Below are 25493 nucleotides of genomic sequence, written 5' to 3'. Positions count from 1 at the left end.
TCAGCGTCAGGGGGTGGCCTCATATGGGCTTTTTCGATCCACAAATCATGAGACAGAAATCACTGTAACGATTTAAAAATGTTCGAGTGTGGATCAAGCACGGATCAAGCTTTATATTGTAAAAAATCAGTCAATTCCCGTTTAATCGACCATTGAAACAATAAAAACACGACGATTCTCGTTCCACAATTCCTTACATGGGCAAAGCCACGGCCCATTACTCCATATATGGTTCTAAAGCATGAACATAGATTATCCTTCATTCTGTCGTGGATTCATTTTATCCTGTTCCAGCGCACGCGTAACAATGCGCTCGAGAGCCAAGTCGAAATGAGTCGGCGAACATTAACGTGACGAACCTCGGGACCCATAAAGGTCAACTTGCTTTATCCATAATAATTACAAAGGGTTTTTATATGCATACATTAACCCCCACCAATTGTCCCCCCTCTGGTCTTATCACCTGATTGTTCTCACAAGTGACGACATCACATTGACACCCTCCGCTCCACTTAAAACCGAAATAGGAGGAGGATTTTTCCGCAAAACTGTGGCTGTCTGCCTGATGTTGCTGCTTGTTGTTGTTATTTTTGTAATTACCGGCGAAACGTTATGGCTACTCGAATTGTAGATGTTGTGGTGGGTTTACTCTCCAACGCGCAACTGGTTAGTGCTCAACTAGTAACGAATTGGCCGCCCTTTTTTTACTTGACACACACCCCTTGCTAATTGGCTGTGTCTCGGGGTGGTGGCGGGTTTAACGTCGCATTTATATCCATGCAATCTAACCCAAAATAACTCTATGGATAATTTTGGTCGCGAAAGCCCGACTACTACTAAGTGTTAAAGGGAACTTGCATTGACCGACCTCTGCCCGTGGTACGGTGAGCGTTGAAAATGCCCACGGTTTTTATTCTCGCTTTGAGCATTTACTTCTGTGTGTCCATTCCACAGGTCGTGAGGGAGACTCCGATCACGTACGATGCAGTGCGGGTGGAACGTGTAACTGGCACATCGGAAGACAGAAACAATTTTCATACTTACTCGAATGTGATTTACTCAACAGTTAGCCACTAGAATCGGGTAAAGTGAGTTTACAACCACAGCATCCTTACCTAGCCTCCAGTATTTTTTGTTACTTTCAACAAAGCAAATGCCTGGGTAAACAGAACAAGGATACACATAATTGCTCTGTCTGGTATAGACAAATCGCCCCACTGAGCTTTGTAGCTCTTTTTCAAAAGCAACGTGGCCATCACAAATGATAGCTCAACGAAGTGCGCTTATCATCATTACATGAACATTCATAGCAACAGCCAAATTACTCTGAACGCGTGGTGATGTTGATTCTAAGGAAAAAACCGGAGGACCTGGAGTAAAATCCACGCAACCACGGGGAGAGAGAAAGGCATGCAAACTCCAAATACACAGGCGTCATGGTCGGGATCGAACCTACGCGACCTCCTGTACACGAGGCGAGGTAGTGAACATCTCTGAGCCACCTTGATGATATACAACAGGCGTCAGGATCGAACCCAAGATCTCCTGTATACCAGGCGAGGTAGTTAACACATTCTAGCCACTGTGGCACCCCTGCCTTAAGTTGTGTACTGCAGTAAGCTGTTCACTTATCGAAGGCCATAAATTAATCAAAGCCAGCATTGGATCATCACACGTGAAGGTCGATTTTCAAATCTGGCATAGTAGTGTAGTTTAGAGTTGTGTAGCGCATAGTAGTGTATTGTAAAGTAGTCTAGTGTATATTGTAGTGTATAGTAGTGTAGTGTAATGTGTAGTGTATAGTAGTGTAGTGGGCTGAAGTAACTAATTGGCACATTTTGTTTACGTGACAAACCTTACCGGCTGTGTCGGGAGGTGGAGGGTTACGACGCATTGAAACGTGCACGATCTAACTCAAAAACCTTTATTATGGGATTTATACCCTTTCCAGCAATAATACCACAGGAGTTGTCAAGATGTTCAACACCAATGGACACACATGCCTATTATTGCAAGGCATCAGAGTTGGCATTAACCACACATCATGCTCGTTGTAAAACATGCGACAGAACATGCTCCGATAATAATGGTGACCAGGAGTAGCAATTGCGGGTGTACCTATCCAAGGGGAAAAACTGTGCCAAGGGTCATAGAACGGATCCATATATGAGCTCCCAGAACCAGCTATAAGGTTCGAGAAGGGGGGCGTGGCCAGGGCGGGTCCTGGCCCCGCTGCAAGCATAAAAGGGGGCGAGAGAGGGTTTTTATTCTCGCTTTGAGCATTTACTTCTGTGTGTCCATTCCACAGGTCGTGAGGGAGACTCCGATCACGTACGATGCAGTGCGGGTGGAACGAATAACCGGCACATCGGAAGACAGAAACAATGTTCATACTTACTCGAATGTGATATACTCAACAGTTAGCCACTAGAATCGGGTAAAGTGAGTTTACAACCACAGCATCCTTACCTAGCCTCCAGTATTTTTTGTTACTTTCAACAAAGCAAATGCCTAGGTAAACAGAACAAGGATACACATAATTGCTCTGTCTGGTATAGACAAATCGCCCCACTAAGCTGCGTAGCTCTTTTTCAAAAGCAACGTGGCCATCACAAATGATAGCTCAACGAAGTGCGCTTATGATCATTACATGAACATTCATAGCAACAGCCAAATTACTCTAAACGCGTGGTGATGTTGATTATAAGGAAAAAAACCGGAGGACCTGGAGAAAAATCCATGCAACCACGAGGAGAGAGAAAGGCATGCAAACGCCAAATACACAGGCGTCATGGTCGGGATCGAACCTACGCGACCTCCTGTATACGAGGCGAGGTAGTGAACATCTCTGAGCCACCGTGATGATATACAACAGGCGTTAGGGTCAGGTTCGAACCCAAGACCTGTATACCAGGCGAGGTAGTTAACACATTCTAGCCACTGTGGCACCCCTGCCTTAAGTTGTGCACTGCAGTAAGCTGTTCACTTATCGAAGGCCATACATTAATCAAAGCCAGCATTGGATCAACACACGTGAAGGTCGATTTTCAAATCTGGCATAGTAGTGTAGTTTTAGAGTTGTGTAGTGCATAGTAGTGTATTGTATAGTAGTCTAGTGTATATTGTAGTGTATAGTGCAGTGTTGTGTATAGTAGTGTAATGTGTAGTGTATAGTAGTGTAGTGGGCTGAAGTAGTAACTAATTGGCACATTTTGTTTATGTGACACCTTACCGGCTGTGTCGGGTGGTGGAGGGTTACGACGCATTGAAACGTGCACGATCTAACCCAACAACCTTTATTATGGGATTTATACCCTTTCCGGCAATAATACCACAGGAGTTGTGTCAAGATGTTCAAACACCAATGGACACACATGCCTATTATTGCAAGGCATCAGAGTTGGCATTAAACACACATCATGCTCGTTGTAAAACACAGAACATGTTCTGATAATAATGGTGACCAGGAGTAGCAATTGCGGGTGTATCTACCCAAGGAGAAAAACTGCACCAAGGGTCATAGAACATATCCATCTATGAGCTCCCAGAACAAGCTATAAGGTTCGAGAAGGGGGGCGTGGCCAGCGTGGGTCCTGGCCCCGCTGCAAGCATAAAGGGGTGAGAGAGGGAGCTAGAGGCTGTTCGTGGGAATCGGGGTCATCTCGCCGTGGAAGTCGCCCTCGTCAAGGGGTATCTGCCAAAACCCCGCTAACAAATCAAGAGTCGAGAAGAACCATGCACCCGAGAACGCGTCCAGGGAATTGTCCATCCAGGGGAGGGGATATGTAGCTACTGAGACCTTATTTAGTTTGCGAAAAGCGAGGCAAAACCGCAGGCTCCCATCCCGTTTTTAACTAGCACTATGGGGGCGCCCCAAGGGCTGGTAGAGGGAGAAATAATGTCAGCGGCCAACATCTCCTCAACCGCCTGCTGAACATTTTCTTTCTCCCTTGGGCTCAGCCTATACGAGTTTTGCCTAATGGGAGCTACATCGCCAGTGTCAATGCGGTGTTGCAGCAAAGGGGTGTGGCCGATATTAAATTTTCCCTGGCTGAAAATATCAGTGAATTCCCGCAGCAAGGTACGCAACTCGTCCCGTTGCTCTCGAGACAAGTCCGGATTCTATGCGCACAACTTGTCTGCCCATGTGCTATCCGACTCGCCTCCCTGTTTTACTGCGGCCAACGACCCTTGCTGCAGCTGGGTCGACTGCTTCACAGCCCGCAGCCATCGCGTGAGCCAAGACTGCCGGTCTGGACAATAACTGTTCCCAACCCGACGTTTAACACTTGCAGGAATCGCTTCCGGTCCGTCCTCCGGACCGTCTTGAGCACCCACTAGCGTGGGGCCCCAAGTCGCTCTGTTCAAGGAATCGGCGAACTGTAGCCACTTATGGTAGTGCAGCGGAACCAACATCTGTACACCCGGCGGGATTTCAACATTCCCTCGCCAGTGCTTGGACCATGGCGGTGGCCACAGTCACCCTACCTGGAGAATGCAAAAAGGGTAACTGCCCTCCTGACGGCATCTCAACACAGTCCTGGTCGGTCAAAATTTTCAGAGGCATCTTGCCGAAAAAGTAATCCAGGAGGTAAGGCACTGCCAACGTCCTCGAAACCATTACAGGACCGGACATCGTGATCTCACCGATCCTGATGCGTGCCTCTATTTGTCCAACAATCCCCATGCTCCTCACGTTGATAGCAACACACGCGTTTGCGACCGGCCTAATACAACGGTTCATGAATCACATCCAAAATGATGGTAGCCGAGGCACCCGTATCAACCAAGACCCATACTCCTACCCCTTGACGAGAATTCCAAACCAAAAACTGCATTCCGAACTCCCCAGGGAGTATTCCGGTTTAACTGCCTTCCTATGGGGTTGCATTCGGCGCCAGGCATGTTCCAAAGGCTAATGGAAATGGTCTTGGCAAGTCTACAATGGGATTCATTCTTTATTTATTTCGACGACGTCATTGTGTCCGGGCACACTTTTGATGAGCATTTGCAGCGGTTGCATTCTATGTTCGTCAGGATACGGTCCGCTAATCTCAAGTGCGGTATTTGGGTCGCATTGTCAGCGCTTCCGGAATAGCCATGGATCCAGACAAGACGGCGTGCGTTTGTGATTGGTCAACTCCCAAGTCGGTGGATGAAGTTTGCAGTTTTATTGGGTTTGCATCCTATTAATGGCGGTTTATTCCTCAATTCGCGATGATTGCCAAACCACTTCATGCTTTGACCGCTAAAAAACAAAGGTTTTGATGGGGGGAGGAGGAGGACGCATTCGCCGCACTGCGTGATCACCTTGATAATGCGCCTCCCCTTGGCTATCCGCATTTCTCCTTGCCATTCGTGTTAGATATGGATGCCAGTGATATGGGCATAGCGCTGTCTTGTCCCAGTTAAAGAATGGCGTTTAAAGGGTGGTCGCATATGGTAATCGTGTCCTGTCCATCACAGAGCAGTGCTATTGCTTAACCTGCAGGGAGCTTTTGGCCATGGTATATTTTATACAGCATTATAGGCCATAACTTTTATGGCAGGGACTTTGTAGTTTGCCCGGACCACGTGGCCCCCCAGTATTCCTTGCGAGTCGACCAGCCTTCTGGCCAGCTTTCACGTTGGCTGGAAATACTGCAAGAGTACTCATTCAGGGTATTTACTGAAAAGGTCTTGTTGTACCTGTAGGCCTTTTTCCAAAATTTCATATGAAAAATATTTCTGCCAATATATTTTGAAGTAATAAATAAATGGAACAAACACCATCACCCCGCTACCTCGCACAAGCCACACCAAACATCTGGAGGTCATTAAAAAAACATTTAAAATGTAACTCCGGGGCAAAGAGGGGTTAACGACGATCTGGGAAATCTCCAGATTGTCAAAGGACCGCATGCCATGACCTCCCCACGGACGTTTTGGACAGTTCACAAACAAATCTGCAGAGCCGTAAAACAGGCACGTAGCAGGGACAAACGGACATTATAACTGAACATTTTTCTTCTAATACGGTAAAAGTTCGAAACTTGGCTATAAGAATAAGTCGACATTATAGACTGCAGTATTCCTTATTGTATTTCTTATTGTATCTTTCTATCTACGTGACTTTACCAAGAGAACCAGGGAATATGAATTCCGGCAGTCAAGAAAGCTTAAGTCAAAACTAAGCTATATCTCCAACCTCCGGATATCAAAACATAACTCGAGAATACAACACCGATCCCTGGCGACACGGACTGAGAACAAAGCTTAGCAAAACCCTTGGAATAGTGGTGGTAACAACAAGGGGCATTACGAGTCTTGGTTAAACATAAACCAAATAACCACGAGATATTAGACCGGGGGTAACTCAAAAGAGATGCAAGAAAAATAGGTCAAACACACAAGACCAGAAAATATGTATTCCATGGAATCAGAGCCTTCCTGGCCACCTTTGTCTTCCAACAATTTAACACAACACATGGTAGCCATAAAATACGTATGAAGGGAGAGTGCCTCCCCTCCCTTTTAGCTTAGACCACGAAGAGAGGGGGGGGGATGCAAACAAACAAAATGTGATGGTAAAACAGTCAAAGGTCAAAAAGGGGGGAGGGGGCAACCAGGCGGCCACGGGAGGAGGACAGACAGAGGGCATCTGTTTTTTTTCTCTCGCAAGAGACGCACAGAGGGGAGAGAATTTCACATATAACCAATGACAGATCATGCAAGAGAATACTGCAACGTGCAGACTCCGGGGCATGGCCTCGAGATCAACAATGGGTGTTGTGTCTCGCAGAGAAGAGGGGCGGGGTGATCGGCATGGACCGACAGAGTATTGCTGAAAGTTTTATTCTACAGTTATGCTGATGTTTTGAGTCACTTGCAGATTCAAGGATTGTGATAAGTTGTATTGTACTAAGCTTTCACAGTTGTGTAAGAGGTGTGCGAATACAATTTATAAGTTTTGAGAGTGAGTGCCAGCTCCCACGAGCAGCAGCCCGAGAGAAAGAGTGACGAGCAATGTCAATCAACCTCGAGGAAGGGCGGAAAACACCAAGCATCGATCAAGCCAGCAGTGCTGCTATCGGCAGGCTCCGGGAACCTGCCCCCGTGACTGGCACATCATCAACGAGCTGCATCAGCAGAAGCCACGAGTCTACGAAGTAAACGCAAAGAGCCAGTACTGCAAACGGCAAGGATGGCGAGGCTTGCCGAGTAGCGATGTGTCACCGAATACGAGTTCGGCACTGACAGACGAAGTATCACTCAAAGTTATTCTACATCCAGTGCCAGCTCTCACCTGGCAGCTGCACGATCAAGGAGAGAGCAGGGAGCAGGGGAAAGAGCCTGACCAGCCGCCCGTGAGGAAGAGGAGAGCGCCGGCGAGAGCGCCGTGGGTTCGACCCACACACGCCGACCAGCACCAGCTGGAAACCAAGACAAGAGTGAGGAACGGCGACCAGCGGACGAGCTGCGGGCGCTATCTGACGATGGAATCATCGTGCACCGCCGACGGCGAGCGTCGTGCTGACTCTCTTCATCGAGCAGTGGACAAGCAGCTGCTGCCGAGCGAGAGAGCGAGGAACCTGTTTGTATGCCCCTCCCCCACACTCACACACTCACAACGCATCGCCCGGCGTCTGCTTAACGCAAAGAGTTGAACAAGAAGACAAACCACCAACACGCACATAATGCACATATCGGGACTAATAATAAGACTAATGATAAGAGTGCGTCAACTATTAGCTGATAATGAATAAAATTGCTGCTCATTGAGTTACATGGATATGGTCGTTTAGAAGTATTTTAGTCGTTCTTTTTGTTCATTGCATAACTGTACCAATGTATTCATTTATTAAACTAAACGTTTAGAAACCTACGTTACGATTCCACTCACAGGGAGACTTGTGTTGAAATCTTTCTTTTGATCACAGAATCTTGCCCGCGAATGTATTGAAGCCTTAGCCAATTCATCTTCTTGGTTCTTTCGGTAAAGTCACGTAGAATGGAAATAATAAAATAATAAAAATAAAACAATAAAATAATTCTCACGACGTTTCGGCCACAACGCAAGCAGCCGTCCTCAGGTGGAGAGCAGGTCTGTCGAGTAGACAGAGTCAATTGATAAGCATTTGCTGAAGCAGGCACACTGACGCACACCATTGTTCCAAGACATTTCGTTAATTACATAATTTTACCAATGAATTCATTTAGGTCTACTTTTGCCTTTGGGACATGTTTCTTTATTGCCGTTCGTATGAATATCGTCACATTAATTTTTAAGTACTTTTTCCTATCGCCTTATATGCTCGCGTTACTCTGAGGAATTAATCAATTGTTCTGTCACCCAGTTTAACAAACGTAATCATTGAGGGTTAAATGTACGGATCAATGAGGAGAACATCTCCAGGAGTACTGTGACAATTCCAAGCATAAGAGTTCGCATATTAGAGTGTTGTGTTTTTGTTTAGAAATTAAAGTTGCTTAACACAGAAGTGGCTGAGTGATGCCTTTCTAAGTTCATGCATAATAATTATGAGAACTGTATCCTGCGGTGAGATTTGAATTTGGAGACCTGACATAAACACACAAAACATAATCAGTTAATGTTAAAGCGAGAATCATTGTATTATCCCAATTGATCATACAACCCTAGACAACGAAGCCGAGCTTAATCAGCTTAATTACATCACACTTGCATAACTTCATACAACTCATTGTATTATCCCGACTGATAATATGACCCGAGACAACGAGTTTGAGCCGAATTATCATAACTGCATACATTGGCATAATCGCATACATTTGGATAACCCAATACACGGACACCTCCCTAATTAGCATAACATATCTGCATAATTACATGAATTAGCATATTTGAGATATTTACATATTTCCCCATTTCATTAGATTATTATTTTTTTTTTTAAAAGACCCGACATATACAACAGTCTGCAATGCAGATACACTGTCCCGCTTGCCGCCGGGTGAGCGATGTGCGTGATCAGTGGGTGCTGCCAGAAGTAAACCACCTGTTGCTGGGTTGCCACAGGTCGTGGCGGAGTATAGAGATGCATTACCAGCTGAGGTTACCCTAGGGCAGGGGTCGGCAACCAAAATAACAAGAAGAGCCATTTCTTTCCAATTCGGTACAAAATTCAGTATTTCAAGAGCCGCAATGCATCTGAGTACATACTGTACATACGTACATATCGTCAAGAAGCAGCCCGTAAAGAGCCGCATGCGGCTCCGGAGCCGTAGGTTGCCGACCCCTGCCCTAGGGGACAGCACGTTGGGCCTCACGCACGCCGAGTAGGGACGGCTGCAGGTGGAAGACGTGTCGATGCTGAGCAAAAATCTCACTCCAACTGGAGTATCCCAAATAGTCCTTGGAGGACTTTTGATGAGGTGGGATGAGGGGCTGCAGCGCCATTGTATAGTGTTCCCCACTGCCTTGCGGGTGGTGCATGAAGATAAATTGTTGCACCTCTGAGTACGGAAGACATTGTTGATGCTGCAATTATACACACATACGTGCTACCGCAGCCACGCAAAATCTAATAAGCATGCATAGGACTCCCTTATCGAGGGGTTCCCTTTGTTGGCTACATATGCCCGAGTACGGCAGGGAAGGGCGACTCCTTCGATCGCGCATGTAGCCGGTATGGGCTTAATGTGTTAAGACGACTTATTAAGGAGCCACGCTCACCCTCGGAAGAGCCCACTGCCACAGCTCTTCCGCGCATTTCCCTTAAATGCGATGCGCGGCCACGCCCCTGTCCCGTGGCCACGCCCCTATTACCGAACCTTCTCGCGAGCCCGAGACCACTCGCTCTACAGGTTGACTCCACTGTCCCATTTCATCAGCTGGCCACGCGCCTTTTCTCGATCATTATTGTGGCCACCAGTCCACTTGCACTGTAGGTTGGCTCTATTGTCATTACAAATGTAATGCGAGCAAGGACAGGGTGGTTGCCGGCCTCCGTGCCGCTCACACGCGCCGGTGTAGTGAGAGCGTGTGGGAGGGGCCACTGCTCACCTCGCTCCAATGGGAGCGGGGTGAACGGGGGGGCGGAGGCAGAGGCAGGATGGAAGGTGGAGTTGGGTCACGTGGGAGAAGGGGATATAAGAGGAAGGCCGGAAGGAGAAGGGGAGGAGAGAGTGAGATCCAAAGAGGGATCCACGCAGGAGGGTGGAAGGAGCCGTGGCGCCATTGCCACGTGGTCGAGAAGGGATAGGCGCCCACGGGAAGGCAGCATGCGTGGGGAGCGGCCAGACAGGGGAGCGTGCGGGATCGCACGGAGAGAGAGACAGGGGAGCGTGCGAGATTGCACGGAGAGAGAGACAGGGGAGCGTGCGGGATCGCACGGAGAGAGAGACAGAAGGGAGCGTGTGCGGAGTACCCGAAGGGTGGTGTGGCCGGGCCGGGTGAGGGAGAGCACACGGAAGGGAGCCAGGTGACGGCGTGGGCGAGAGCCACAGGGGAGCGTGCGCGGGGCGCACGGACATGCGGAAGGCGAGGCCAAAACGAGGAACAGCGGGTGCATGGAAGAACCCAATAAAGGACACGGAGAACAACGAAGTGTGAAGGAGTCCTTTATTACACTGGTGTCAGAAGTGAACCAAGATGTCCAAGCATCTTAAGAAGAGGATCGTACCTGCACCGTCCTTGGACGACGAAGACAAGAGTACACCAACAGCGGCGTTCCCGACAACAGAAGGAGGAGGCGAGGTGCTGACAGGCGACACGCTGGGGGTGCAAGAGGTCGTAGGAGCGGCGGGGCCGTCTGCTGCAGCGGGCGCCGAGGAGGGCTGGCGACACGTCACGGCTCAACTGGAGTTGCTGCGGGCCACACTCACACAATTGTGCGCCCTGGTGATGGCGACGACGAGGCCGGATCGACCGAGTGGGGCCCGTGCGACGCTTCCCGCCTTCTCCGCCACGCGGCAAGACGCCGCCATCTTGGGCGGGGCCGTGGACGAAGCGCGGGAAGCCGCCATCTTGGGCGGGGCCATGGACGAGGCACGGGAAGCCGCTATCTTGGGCGGGGCCGTGGACGACACGCGGGGTGCCGCCATCTTGTCACCGCATGCAGCTACCGTCTTGTCAACGCGGGAAGATCTGGTCGTCTCGTCACCGTGTCGACTTCCGTCAGCGGATTGTGGCGACTCGGGGAACCGCAGCCATCGTCTGACGACGCTGAAAGAATTTTCCATTGAGGGGACTGGAGTGCGTTCGCCTGCCACTTCGAGGCGGCGGTCCGCTCTGCAAAGTGGACGGATGCGGAGGCTCTGGAAGTCCTGCCGACGCTCCTCGATGACGAATCGGTCCGTTTTTTACGCTCCATTAAAGCCGCAAGGAAGACGACGCTCAAGGCCGTTTTTGAAGAGATGGCAGAGGCCTATGATCCCCCGGACGATGCTCATCGCAGGTTCATTCAACGGCAATGGGCTCCGGAGGAATCTCCTGTGGTTTTCCGGGGTGCTGTCCTGGAGTTGGCTATGGCCGCATACCCGGACACGGAGCCGGACTTGTTGGAGCCCTTGATTTTAGGGAAGATGTTGGAGCTATCCAGGGACTTGGGCATTCCTATGCCGGTGTGCGGTCACGAACAACTGACCTCCCGGATAGCGGCTAAGTGCCTGGACTCGCAATTCAACCTGCGCCGTTGGAAGCAAGTAACAGCCTGGACGGGGAGCCCCAAGATCGAGGGCGGTGCCACGGAATGGGACCCGTCCAAGGCCGTGTACATGCCGGACGAGAGGAGGCCTGCGGAGTTGACGGCAGCCGCGACCCAGCCGCCTACTCGCGGGGGTGCGGAGTTGGGACCGGGACCACCATTGCGAGATCGCCAGGACAGGGGGGGCGCCGGACGGCGGCCCGTTCTGTTGTGCTTCCGCTGTGGCCGTCGGGGCCATTTCGCCAGGGAATGTTGGGCTCACCCTCGCCCGCCGCTCCAGCAGGAGGCCCCTGCCAAGGCTGTGACGAGTCAAGAACAACCACGACAGGCAAGTCGGTACGCATCAGACACCCGGCAAGGCCTGTCACCTCATGCATCACTTTCGCCGCGGGGTCCGGATAATGGTACTAGCGGGGGAGCGCGGGAAGAGCCGCGTCGCTCGCTCACGCAGTGGCGCAAATTGGCACGGAGGGTAGTTGCGGCCGCTACTGGGTCATCCACTGTGCTGGGTTCCATCCAAGGGGTGGACGTGCGTATTTTGGTGGACTCGGGTGCGTCCGCAACTATTATCTCGGACGTCATATTTCACCTTCTGTCCATTCCTCCGGAGCGGGTGGGACCGGTTTATGACTCGTGCATAGCGGCGAATGGGGGTAGTATGGGCATTGTGGGTCAGGTGGACGCCAGCATAGCGGTTGGGGGGGTTTCGGTATCTGGGACGGTGTTAATTTCTAGGTCCCTCGCTGTGCCCTGTTTGTTGGGAACGGATTTTCTGGCGAAAATGTCATTCAGATTAGGGTGGATCCGAATTGTATTCAATTACCGGGGGGTCGCCAGATTGCCTTTTTACCATCACCCTGGAGCCAGTCCGTTCCTAACCACCAGGTGCAGGCGCTCTCCGAGGTATCGGTTGATGTTCCACCTGGATCGCAAATGCTTATTCCGCTGCGTTATCGGAAACCACTCCTGGGAATCGAGAGGGCGGCAGGTGTCTTGTTGTCGCCGCCCAATGTTGTAACGGGGGGCTTGACATTAGTGGGGGCGCAGACGATTGTTCGGCCCGGGTAACCCCCGTTTTTGCAGGTATTGAATGGGACGGCAGAGAATGTTAGTGTGCGGGCCGGAACGGTTTTAGCTCATGCTATGACTGCTTTCACGGCCCATGACGATGGGGGCCTTCGGGGCCTCGTAGGGGGGGTCTCGACCTCCACGGCACAGGACGATCGCTAGATTGCAGAATTGTGCGGAGAAAATGGGTCTTTAACTGGGGACCAACGATTCGCACTTCGCACGCTGTTGGGGAAGTATTCCGACGTTTTTAGTCCGGACGATTTCGATTTGGGACGCACTACTCTGCTCTCCCACCATATTGATACGGGGTATGCCGCTCCGATTCGGATGAACCCGCTTCGGTTGAGTCCATCGGAGCGGGATCACATACGGGGCGCGGTGGAGAATATGTTGGCCGCCGACATTATTTCCCCGTCAAACAGTCCGTGGGGTGCTCCAGTGGTCCTTGGCAAGAAGAAGGATGGGAAACTGCGGTTTTGTGTCGATTTTCGTCGGTTGAATAAAGTGTCGGTTGCGGATGCGTACCCCCTGCCACGTATGGACGATTCCCTCGATGCCTTGTCTGGGGCTACATTTTTTTCGACTCTCGATCTTTCATCGGGATTTTGGCAGCTTCCCCTCGACGAGTCCTCGAGGGAAAAGACGGCTTTCCGTACGCCGCAGGGCTTGTTTCAATTTAATTGTCTCCCCATGGGGTTGAATGCCGCCCTGGCGACGTTTCAACGATTGTTGGAACTTTTGTTGACCGGGTTGCAGTGGGACACGTGTCTAATATATTTGGACGATGTTATCGTCTTCAGCCGCACGTTTGACGAGCATCTGCGGCGATTGGACGCGGTGTTTGCGAGGATGCGTTCCGCTAATTTGAAGTTTAAGCCTAAAAAGTGCCACCTGTTGCAGCGATCCGTGCGCTATTTGGGCCATATAGTCAGCTCGGATGGGGTGGCCACGGACCCGGAGAAGACGGCGTGCGTCCGAAACTGGCCGACTCCGGCCTCAGTGGGGGACGTGCGCCGGTTCGTCAGGTTCGCGTCCTATTACCGCAGGTTCGTACCAGACTTTGCCACAATCGCGAGGCTATTACACCTCCTTATGGCAAAGGGCCGACGGTTCAGTTGGGGACCGGCGAAGGAGACGGCATTTCAGGGCCTACGCGACCGGTTGGCTTCGGCACCGACACTGGACTATCCGGATTTTACTCGGCCATTTATCCTGGATACCGATGCGAGTGACACGGGGATTAGGGCCGTTCTGTCCCAATCTAGGAACGGCGTCGAACGTGTAGTGGCTTACGGAAGCCATGTGCTGTCTCCGGCGGAGACTCGCTACTGCGTTACTCGTCGGGAACTGTTGGCCATAGTACATTTTCTACGCCAATACCGGCCGTATTTATACGGTTGGGCGTTTATTGTGCGCACGGATCATGCGGCTCTGCAATATACTCTGAGGGTTGATCAACCGTCTGGCCAATTGGCACGATGGTTGGAAACCCTGCAGGAATTTTCGTTTGAAATTCAGTATCGGAAGGGATCGCATCACGCGAACGCGGACGCACTTTCTAGATTGCCGCAGGGGTCCCCTTGCGCTTGCACTGCGGGCACGAATAGGTGCACGCAGGCTCCGCTGCCACCGCGGCCGGTGATGTCCGCGGTGCAGGTGCCTGAGGCTCCCGCGTGCCCAGAGCCGGCGGATGGGGTTTTGAATCTGCCACGTTCGGTATGGGTCCACGAGCAATTGCTCGATGACTCGCTGGGGGCCTTGCGGGGTCGGGCTGAAAAGGGGGGCGGTAGCCCGTTGTCCGATGGGACGCCGGGAGCTGCTCTCCGGGATGGCTTGCTGATGTGGAGAGAAGGCTTGCACGATCGCTGGCGTCTTGTTGTGCCGGTATCGCTGCGATATGAATTGATACGGATTCTGCATTCTGAGAAGTTGTTACATCTCAGAGTGCAGAAAACCTTGTTGACATTACAACGGGATTATTTTTGGCATGGCATGACGACTGATGTCGTCGGGCACATTCGGGCGTGCTCCGACTGTGCCTGACGGAAACCACCCAAACACCCATATGTTCCTCCAGTGCAGTCCATACAGGTGTCACGCATTAATAAATTGGTGGCGTTGGATATTTTGGGACCTTTTCTGCCCTCCGCTCGGGGTAACAAATTTTTATTGGTTGGAGTGGAATATCTTTCCCGCTGGCCGGTGGCCTGGCCCTTAGCCAATCAGTCAGCGGCGTCTATTACGGAGGCGTTTCTGTTCGGGTATGTAATGGACAAAGGGGCACCTGAAAGGTTGCTTACGGACCAAGGGCGAAATTTTTCTTCCAAATTATTGGCGGAAGTATGCGCTGCACTGGGGACCAAGACGGATGGGATGGTTGAACGTCTTAATCGGACCCTAACGGCGATGCTCTGTCATACGGTTAGCGAAAAGCAGGCTGATTGGGACTTGCATATCCCTGGGGTGCTCTCCGCTTACCGTATGACGCCACATGCGTCGACGGGGTACTCGCCTTTCTTTTTGATGTACGGCCGCGAGAACGTGCCGCCGGCGGACGTGCAGCTGGGCCTGTACCCCTGTGGGTGAAGGGTCCTGTTAAACCTCTCCCCGAGTACATTCGGGACACCGTTCGTCACGTGGCGGAGGCGCGGGAGGGGGCCCGATTGGCTACTGCCAAGACCCAGGCCCGGAACAAACGTTGCGCATGACGCTCGCATGGTGAGTCCCCCTGGCGAGTGGAGGGCATGGCCTGGCTGCACTGCCCGCAGGTACCGGTGGGGACCTCCCCTAAGTTGCATAGGCCGTGGCAGGGGCCGGTGGTGCTTGTTGAGGTCCCTAGTCCGCAGTCCGTGCGTGTTCGGTTCGGCGCGCGGTGTTGGTACGTTCACACGTCCCGATTGAAACCCTATGTGGCCCCGCGGACGGATGCGTCATCTCCTAATGTTGCCTTGCCGGTGTCTGTTGCGACCGACACGCCTTTTCGCTCGGGGTAACAAATTTGTATTGGTTGGAGTGGAATATCTTTCCCGCTGGCCGGTGGCCTGGCCCTTAGCCAATCAGTCAGCGGCGTCTATTACGGAGGCGTTTCTGTTCGGGTATGTAATGGACAAAGGGGCACCTGAAAGGTTGCTTACGGACCAAGGGCGAAATTTTTCTTCCAAATTATTGGCGGAAGTATGCGCTGCACTGGGGACCAAGACGGATGGGATGGTTGAACGTCTTAATCGGACCCTAACAGCGATGCTCTGTCATACGGTTAGCGAAAAGCAGGCTGATTGGGACTTGCATATCCCTGGGGTGCTCTCCGCTTACCGTATGACGCCACATGCGTCGACGGGGTACTCGCCTTTCTTTTTGATGTACGGCCGCGAGAACGTGCCGCCGGTGGACGTGCAGCTGGGCACAGGGGTGAAGGGTCCTGTTAAACCTCTCCCCGAGTACATTCGGGACACCGTTCGTCACGTGGCGGAGGCGCGGGAGGGGGCCCGATTGGCTACTGCCAAGACCCAGGCCCGGAACAAACGTTGCGCATGACGTTCGCATGGTGAGTCCCCCTGGCGAGTGGAGGGCATGGCCTGGCTGCACTGCCCGCAGGTACCGGTGGGGACCTCCCCTAAGTTGCATAGGCCGTGGCAGGGGCCGGTGGTGCTTGTTGAGGTCCCTAGTCCGCAGTCCGCGCGTGTTCGGTTCGGCGCGCGGCGTTGGTACGTTCACACGTCCCGATTGAAACCCTATGTGGCCCCGCGGACGGATGCGTCATCTCCTAATGTTGCCTTGCTGGTGTCTGTTGCGACCGACGCGCCTTTTCGCTCGGGGTAACAAATTTGTATTGGTTGGAGTGGAATATCTTTCCCGCTGGCCGGTGGCCTGGCCCTTAGCCAATCAGTCAGCGGCGTCTATTACGGAGGCGTTTCTGTTCGGGTATGTAATGGACAAAGGGGCACCTGAAAGGTTGCTTACGGACCAAGGGCGAAATTTTTCTTCCAAATTATTGGCGGAAGTATGCGCTGCACTGGGGACCAAGACGGATGGGATGGTTGAACGTCTTAATCGGACCCTAACGGCGATGCTCTGTCATACGGTTAGCGAAAAGCAGGCTGATTGGGACTTGCATATCCCTGGGGTGCTCTCCGCTTACCGTATGACGCCACATGCGTCGACGGGGTACTCGCCTTTCTTTTTGATGTACGGCCGCGAGAACGTGCCGCCGGTGGACGTGCAGCTGGGCACAGGGGTGAAGGGTCCTGTTAAACCTCTCCCCGAGTACATTCGGGACACCGTTCGTCACGTGGCGGAGGCGCGGGAGGGGGCCCGATTGGCTACTGCCAAGACCCAGGCCCGGAACAAACGTTGCGCATGACGCTCGCATGGTGAGTCCTCCTGGCGAGTGGAGGGCATGGCCTGGCTGCACTGCCCGCAGGTACCGGTGGGGACCTCCCCTAAGTTGCATAGGCCGTGGCAGGGGCCGGTGGTGCTTGTTGAGGTCCCTAGTCCGCAGTCCGCGCGTGTTCGGTTCGGCGCGCGTCGTTGGTATGTTCACACGTCCCGATTGAAACCCTATGTGGCCCCGCTGACGGATGCGTCATCTCCTAATGTTGCCTTGCCAGTGTCTGTTGCGACCGACGCGCCACTGACCTTGCCTGTTCAACCTGCAACCGCGCCTGTCGTGCCTCCTGTAGACGGACCGGCTGTGATCCTGCCGGACATGGGGATTCCTGCTCCGAGTGGGCCTACCACGGCGACGGGGACACTTGACCCCGCTGCTCCTACAACCCCACCTCGGACGCAGTCACGGGAGAACTCGATGACGAGCCCTGTTGGGGAACGGGACGCGGGGAGTGACGGGCCTCCAACAGCGGCGGGTGAGTGCAGTCCCGTCGCTCCTAAAACCCCGTCGCGGCCGCGGTCCGCGCGGGGGGGCGGCCCCGTGCGGGACGGGCCGGCGACTCGCATGCGGTCTAAATCCCTTTCCTTTTGTTAATTGTTGTTACTATAATCTCCAGTGTCTTTTTATGACTGTGTCGTGTGTTGCTCGCATTATTTTTGTTCTGTTTGCAGCCGAGGACGGCTGGCTTTTTCATCAGGGGGGGGGGTCATGTAATGCGAGCAAGGACAGGGTGGTTGCCGGCCTCCGCGCCGCTCACACGCGCCGGTGTAGTGAGAGCGTGTGGGAGGGGCCACTGCTCACCTCGCTCCAATGGGAGCGGGGTGAATGGGGGGGCGGAGGCAGAGGTAGGATGGAAGGTGGAGTTGGGTCACGTGGGAGAAGGGGATATAAGAGGAGGGCCGGAAGGAGAACGGGAGGAGAGAGTGAGAACCAAAGAGGGATCCACGCAGGAGGGTGGAAGGAGCCGTGGCGCCATTGCCACGTGGTCGAGAAGGGATAGGCGCCGACGGGAAGGCAGCGTGCGTGGGGAGCAGCCAGACAGGGGAGCGTGCGGGATCGCACGGAGAGAGACAGGGGAGCGTGCGGGATCGCACGGAGAGAGAGACAGGGGAGCGTGCGGGATCGCACGGAGAGAGAGACAGAAGGGAGCGTGTGCGGAGTACCCGAAGGGCGGTGTGGCCGGGCCGAGTGAGGGAGAGCACACGGAAGGGAGCCAGGTGACGGCGTGGGCGAGAGCCACAGGGGAGCGTGCGCGGGGCGCACAGACGTGCGGAAGGCGAGGCCGGAACGAGGAACAGCGGGTGCGTGGAAAAACCCAATAAAGGACACGGAGAACAACGAAGTGTGAAGGAGTCCTTTATTACACAAATGTGATGAATCACACGTATAATTGTGAATGGAGTTAATAATGACCATGGATTGGACTCATAGACTCACGTGACTGCACAGTGGAATAATCAAATCGGAGTACAGGGTGTCTATTCAGATTCGGGTGGACGAGGTACAGGGATTGAGCAGTGAGGTGCTGTGTAACGTTGGGGTCGATAGGTGTGCATCTGGTCATAATTGCATATGCATGCCTGCTCCCCAGAAGAACACTTTGAAAGAAAGAGTTGTACCTTGGTGGTGGAGTCACTCGATCCTCAAGAGGAGGGCAGAAACACAACACAAGGGTATTCACTCATCACCTCAGAATTCGTCTATTGTTGTATTTATTAGCCGGCCTGTCCCCTCGTTACAATCACGGGAGGAGAGGGATAGGACGAGCCGGTTACATGAGCAAGCACCAAAAAAACGGAATCATAACGGAATCGTGTAGGAATAATACGCACGTGCTATTGGTTATGGCTTTCTCTCTGTCTGTATCACTCTGTTAATGTTAGGACCGCCGTTTCTCACACAACGGAGGAAGGTTTTTTGGCAAAGTCACTCCAAGTTAGATGCCTGACAATGTGTTGTTTTCCTAATGTATGAGTCTCAACGTTGATCAGTGGTGGTCCCCAGCAGAAGGACATGACCTAGCCCAACCCCGTGAGACTGACCACTTCTCGCTGGGAGTAATTAAAAAGGTGATTTTAAACTAAACTGTAAAAAAAAAAAATTACCAGGTAAGGCCCACTCAGCTATGTAGCTCTTTTTCAGAAGCGACCTGGCTATCACAAATGATAGCTCAACGAATTGGCTTATCATGGGGAAATGTATAGCAGTCAAATACTTTAAACGCATTATTCTAAATGTGGAGGGAAAAACCATAAAACCCATAGAAAAATCCCTGCGACCCACGTCCTTCTGTATATCAGGCGATGTAGTCAACATCTCCTAGCCACCATGGCGCCCTCTCACCACCATCCAGTTTGCAGGCAGCTGAAGGAGGAGGCGAGGGGTGCAATGGGAGGGTCCCAGTGGCGTAATCAGCGCTGGCGAATCCTGCGAGACCCCTCTTCAAACCAGCAGAGAATCAGGGAGCTAGGCCCGGGAGAGGGTGGAGACCAGGAAGCGGGAGGCATGAGTGTTGGAAAGAGGCAGTATGGTGGAGCGTGTGCTGGAGGGTGAACTTAGGTGGCCCCAATGGAAGGTGTCGGATTCCGCTGGAACACGCAACTGCTAGGTTCCAGAGGCCACCGTGCTGGGCTAGACTTTTCCCGCCTGGATCTCTGTGGTATTCAGGAGGTCCGGTGGACCGGCTCTGGCTCCTGCATCCAGTCATGGAACAGAGGATGCTGGACCATGTCCTTGACACCAGCACCGACCGTGGAGCTGATCTGCCCACTGACCATCGACTTGTCATCTGTAAGATGCGCCTGCCATTCTTCCACTCCGGTAGTGGGTGTACACCCAGGACCCCATTCAAACCCTTAGTGGCATGGTCTCAGCTAGCTGATGAAAGTTGCAAGCGAGAATTTCATCATCGCTTGCGGCTGGGGTTGGCATCGTCCACCACTCCTCCTGATGTTGAGGGGAAATGGGCGTTGTTTAGGACTGTGGCTCATGCAGCTAAAATGGCTGCTTTGGGTACACGGTCCAGACCTCCCCGGAAACCCGAACTGACAGAGGAAGTGTTCAAGCTGGCTGAGAAAAAGTGACAGGCCCACTCTCATCGGCTACAGCATCCCACGTCAGAGAATGAGGAGGCCTACCACAGCCTTCGCTCGGAGGTTCGGAGAGCTGTAAGGCACTGCAATGATGGGTGGTGGTCGCAGTTGCAGAAAGTCTGCCTCAATGGCCCACGATCACAAATCGCTCTTTAATTCCATCAAAAAAGTAACCTGCAGCACCACACCTATTACCATCATTAGGGCAAAGAACGGTGATCCAATTTCCGACACCCAGGAACAGGTTTGCAGATTTGCTGAGCATTTCTGTGAGGTCCTGGGGGAGGGGAAATCCCTCAACCAGGAACACAACGTGGGACTAAGTGGGGATGACCCTGCCGAGGCTGCGGTTCCTCAAATATTGGAAGAAGTCACCCCCTGTGAGTGGCTGGCTGAGGTGCCATCTGTTGAGGAAGTACTGAAGGCGATCCAGAGTCTGAGACCAGGAAAGGCACCGGCCAGAGATGATATCCTAAGTGAAATGCTGAGGGAGGGTGGCGTTTGTGCACAGACTGCCCTCCATGACATCATAACAACAGTCTGGACCACTGGACGGGTTCCGCAGGATTGTAAGTGTAGTGACCAATAGCGTCACTACTGTGTACACACACACATGCACACATTTGACGTCACTATGCGGGGGAGTGTCACTACCACGCGGGTCTACGCACACACATGACGTCATCCGGCTGGAGGCGGGAATGACGTCAGGGCCGGTTCTGGACTCGGGAGGCCACGGGGGTGGTGTGAGGCCGTGGCACTCTCTGTAACCCCGGCTGGACAGAGGCACGTGGACAGCAGGGAGGCTTTAAGAGGGTTCTCGAAGGGAGGCGTGACTGGGGTGGGGCCCAGGCACACCGAGGCCCATATAAGCAGCCTCCTTACGAGGTTCGAGGCTGTCCGTATCAAGAATGAAGATGCATCGTGAAGATGCCAAGAAGAGTTAATTGTCCAGTCAGCGGACCCACCAGTAGCCCACCTGGCTGGGTCACGCTAGAGTATCTGAGAGTCAGTGCTAGAGAAGTGTGTGTGTGTTAGCTACAGTAGGACGGTGGTTTCCACCCTATGTGATAGAACGTGTTGGTGTTAATAGTGTTGCCTCCCAAGAAGTGTGTGCGCCTATTTGAGCCCACTACATAAGGATGTCCTGGTGGTCCCCCTCTTTAAGAAGGGGTACCCCACAGACTGTAACAACTACATGGGCATCTCACCCCGCAGTGTGCTGGGAAAAATCCTGGCAAGGATTATTCAACATTGCCTTGCTAGGCACGCTGAGAGGCTTGCGGAGCCCCAATGCGGTTTCAGGAAAGGTCGGTCCTGCACAGATGCCATATTTTCTATCCGTCTGCTACAGCAGAGGTGTAGGGAATTCCAACAAGACCTACATCTATGCTTTATTGACTTGGTCAAGGCCTATGATACCATCAGTAGGCCTGGGCTCTGGGTTGTTCTTCGTGCTTTCGGAGTACCTGACCCTCTGCTCAAACTCATCAGTGAGCAGGCCCGGGTAAAACTACATGGCCGGGAGTCAGAGCCATTCCCTGTATACCTTGGAGTGCGACAGGGATGTCCTCTGGCTCCAACATTATTTAACATCTATTTCGACCACGTAGTTCATGAAGCCTTCAGTAGCTGTACCGGAGGAATTTCCATCTGGTACAGATACAATGGGAGGCTGATCGATGCCCCGGTGTGGTGAAGGGATGGCTCCCTCCTGGTCAACCACGTTATGTATGCCGATGACCTGGTAATTGCGGCTCACTCAGAGGAGGGGTTGGAGGCGTTGGTGCTGAAACTGAAGTGTGACACTAAGAGGCGGGGCCTTACATCACCCCCACCAAAACGAAGCGCCTGAATGGGTATTTTGTACCATCGGACACTCCACCCCCACAACTCCCCAATTGGTGATAGGGCAGTTGTGGAGAGAGTGGAGAGTTTCCCATACCTGGGCAGTGTGCTCATGACCGGCTCCGGCTTAACAGCAGAGGTCTCACTCCAAATCAGTGGAGCGGCATTATCGTTTCATTGGTTGCGTAATGCTGTGTGGAAGCTACCTGGTCTCTCGCTCCGCACGAAGCTTCAGGTCTTCACGCCACGGTAATCCCTCCCTTTTCTACACTTGCGAAACGTGGACCCCCCTAATGGAACATCTTCGCCGGTTAGAAACATTTCGGCTGGCCTGCCTACGATCCATCCTGGGTTTAACCAGACTGGATTGTGTAAGGAGCTCACAAATTCTTGAAAGATCTGGACAAAGTCCCATCGGTGAGCTCCTACGGCAGGCAAGGCTGCGTTGGCTGGGCCATGTAGCCCACATGCCCAGCCACCGCATGCCTAAACAGCTTTTGCTTGGCCGGATTGAGGGGGCTAAACGGGCGTGGCATGGGCTAAAGAAGAGATGGAGTGATGTGGTACAGGAGGATGTGGAGCTGAGTGGACTTGCCGATGACTGGTACCAGCGGTGTCAAGATCGGCCTCTGTGGAGGAGGCTCATGATGGATGCTACTGGGCAGTTGGAGGTCGTCGCTCTCCATTAACAATGGAGGGCAGAGGAGCGACGCTCACAACAATGAGCAGAGCGCCGGGTGGCTAAAGCACAGCAAGTTGGCACAGTAGGGGGCACAGGTGGTGCATCAGCCACTCATCTCAGTCAGTCGACCTGTGGCATCTGGGTCTGCCCCGTGACCTTCGTGCCAGTGGGCGTTCGACACTTCACATAGCCTCAAGGTGCACATAGCCTGGCACAAGAATCGTGGTGACACCACTGCCACTTAGTGGCGAATGGCGGTTGTTGTTGTTGACCAAGTGAGTGCTGTTGTTAAGCAGAGTAGCTATTTTTATAAAAGAGCTTGGCCCGAACGGGAGGCCATCGGTTTGGAAAACCTTCCCTCGCTGCCAGCAAGGCGTGACGCAGGGGTCTTCACCCCTGAAGAGCTGTCTCCCTTAGCCGTGGGAAAGCCGCGTCAGCCTCGGGTGGAGAGGGTACCCGAGGGGAGGGGGAGTGGTGTATGTGGCACGAGGGGCCTAATTTAGGCTGTTACTCATGCCGCTCTCAGACAGGCCACCGCCGTGTAATTTGTATCGTAAACAGAGTGGTTCCTTCTCTTTCAGGCGAGGTCAGGCACGGCCCGATAGGAGTACACCACGTGCCGCGAGAGACCGCGTAAGAGCGGAGGAAGTACGGGTTCGCCGTAGGTATGGTGTGAGGGGCCCACTTTAAGCCGTACTCACGTCGCTCTCATACAGGGCACCGCTGTATAATTCACATCGTAAACACAGCGGTTTCCCCTCGATCAGTAAAACACCAGGCACGGTCCGATATGTAGGACTCGTACTCTCGTTGTCTTTCTCGTCTCGTTTATTCACGCGTAGAGTTCACACCTCCTCCTCATCATCGCTCTGTGTCTCTCCATTCGCTCCGATGCACAACCCGCCATTAACAACACTCCATGTCTCCCCGTTCCTACCGTACACTGTATTCTCTCTATCCACTGCTACCGTACACTGTGTTCTCTCTATCCACTGCTACCGTACACTGTGTTCTCTCTATCCACTGCTAACCGTACACTGTGTTCTCTCTATCCACTCTCATCGTATCTATTCCTGCTCCCTGCTGCTCCGTCTCTGTCCCGGGCACCAACCACTCCAACTCCAACACCAACCAAGACTCTCGTCTCTCCGTTACGCTGTGCCCTTTATCCCCGCACCAATCAGTCCCAATCAATGATCGCATCCCCTGCTTTGCTACTCGCCCCCAGGCCCCCATCCTCACGTGACCATGTTATTGCCGCCAGGCTGGCACCGGTCATTAGCCACTCACCCTCCTGACCAATCACCGGCCTGCGTCCTCAGTCACCCCTAACACCTGTCGCGTCTCTTAACGACCCCCCCCCCTTAATGCCACGACAACAACCGTGTCCTCAGATGCTCCCACTGTACTCTGCTCGCTCGCCTAGCAACAGAACGCGTGGCGCGTGATATTTCAAGTCCTACAGATATAACTATGCTACGCACTGCTAGAGGTCACAAAAGAGCAGGTAAAGTGCAATATCACTGTTAGTGCGGCCGTGTGCACACCACGCGCAGATGGACCACCACCATGTAATTTGTATCATGAACAGAGCGGCTCCCCCTCTTATCAGGCCACGAAAGAGCGGGAGAAGAACAGATTTGCTGCGTGTGTGTGGTACAAGGGGCCTAATTTAGGCTGTTACGCCGCTCTCGGATGGGCTACCGCCATATAATTCACATCGTAAATGGAGCGGTTCCCCCCCTGTCAAGCGAGATCAGGCATGGCCTGATATGAGCACTCCACACACTTCTAAAGGCCGCGAAAGAGTGGGGGGAAGTACAGATTCGCCGTGGGTGCAGCGCAAGAGGCCGACTTGAGGCTGTGCTTACATCGCATGCAACGGGACCACTGCCGTGTAAATTCGTATCATCAACAAAGTAATTCCCCGTCTATTAGGTGAGACGAGGCACGGCCCAAAATGGCCATGGCACGCACCACCTGAGGCCACGAAAAAACCGGAGAAAGTACAGACTGGCCAAGTGTGTGTGGCACTAGGGGCCTGCTTTAGGCAGTGATCATGCCACCCACTACGAGGGGCAACACACTCTGGCCCGAAATTGCTTCGTTGTCGAAATGAGGACGTTGATGAAGACGCGTTGCATGTTGCTTGTATTGTTCAGGCAAATGACAGCGGTGTTTCTTGGTTCACAGCCAAGGCGGTCCTATACGGTGGCATCATGATGGCGAGATGTTAACTACCTCGCCTGGTATACAGAAGGTTGTGGGTTCACTCCCAACCATGACGCCTGCTGTATATTTGGAGTTTGTGTGTTCTCCCCGTGGTCATGTGGAATTTTCTCCGGGTCCTCCAGTTTTTAGCTCCACATTAAAAAAAAAATCCAACTATTTGGCTGCTATACATTTTCAAATGAAAAGCCACTTCATTGAGTTATCATTTGTGATAGCCAGATCGCTTATGCAAAGTGGGCCCTACCTGTAAAAATAAAACAGTTAATAAAACATATTTAAATCTCACGATTGATTCAAAATGTGAGTTTATTACCATTCTGATTAAAGCGACACTTTTACTTGCGTTCAAATTTATGGAATACCTTCATGAAATAATCGTAATTATTTCATGTAATAAATACTGGATGATTTTTATTTGTACCTTCTTATCTGGTTCAGTTAAATGTTTACATTATTCACAATGATTACGTTTTGCAATGTATACCAATTTATACAATCGTGCATCTTAAGTTGTT

The 25493-nt window shown here is 52.5% G+C and overlaps 1 protein-coding gene across 3 annotated transcripts in view; it reads left to right on the top strand.

The window, feature by feature from the left end:
• Window positions 1-25493, top strand: part of LOC144737678 (uncharacterized) — a 62914-nt gene that overhangs the window by 13572 nt on the left and 23849 nt on the right. For 2 of the 3 annotated variants that reach the window (XM_078620503.1, XM_078620500.1), the window contains exons 6-7: window positions 955-1083; window positions 2309-17599. In XM_078620503.1, the coding sequence (XP_078476629.1) occupies window positions 955-1077 (123 nt within the window). In that variant the 3' untranslated portion in view covers window positions 1078-1083; window positions 2309-17599. The remainder of the gene's footprint in view (window positions 1-954; window positions 1084-2308; window positions 17600-25493) is intronic. The other variant, XM_078620501.1, reaches the window with a different exon arrangement.

Source organism: Lampetra planeri, chromosome 72 (genome assembly GCF_965212315.1).
Source record: "Lampetra planeri chromosome 72, kcLamPlan1.2.h2, whole genome shotgun sequence".
Lineage (NCBI taxonomy): Eukaryota > Metazoa > Chordata > Hyperoartia > Petromyzontiformes > Petromyzontidae > Lampetra > Lampetra planeri.
The sequence above is the reverse complement of the archived record's forward strand: the minus strand, read 5'-3'. Positions and strand labels throughout refer to the sequence as shown.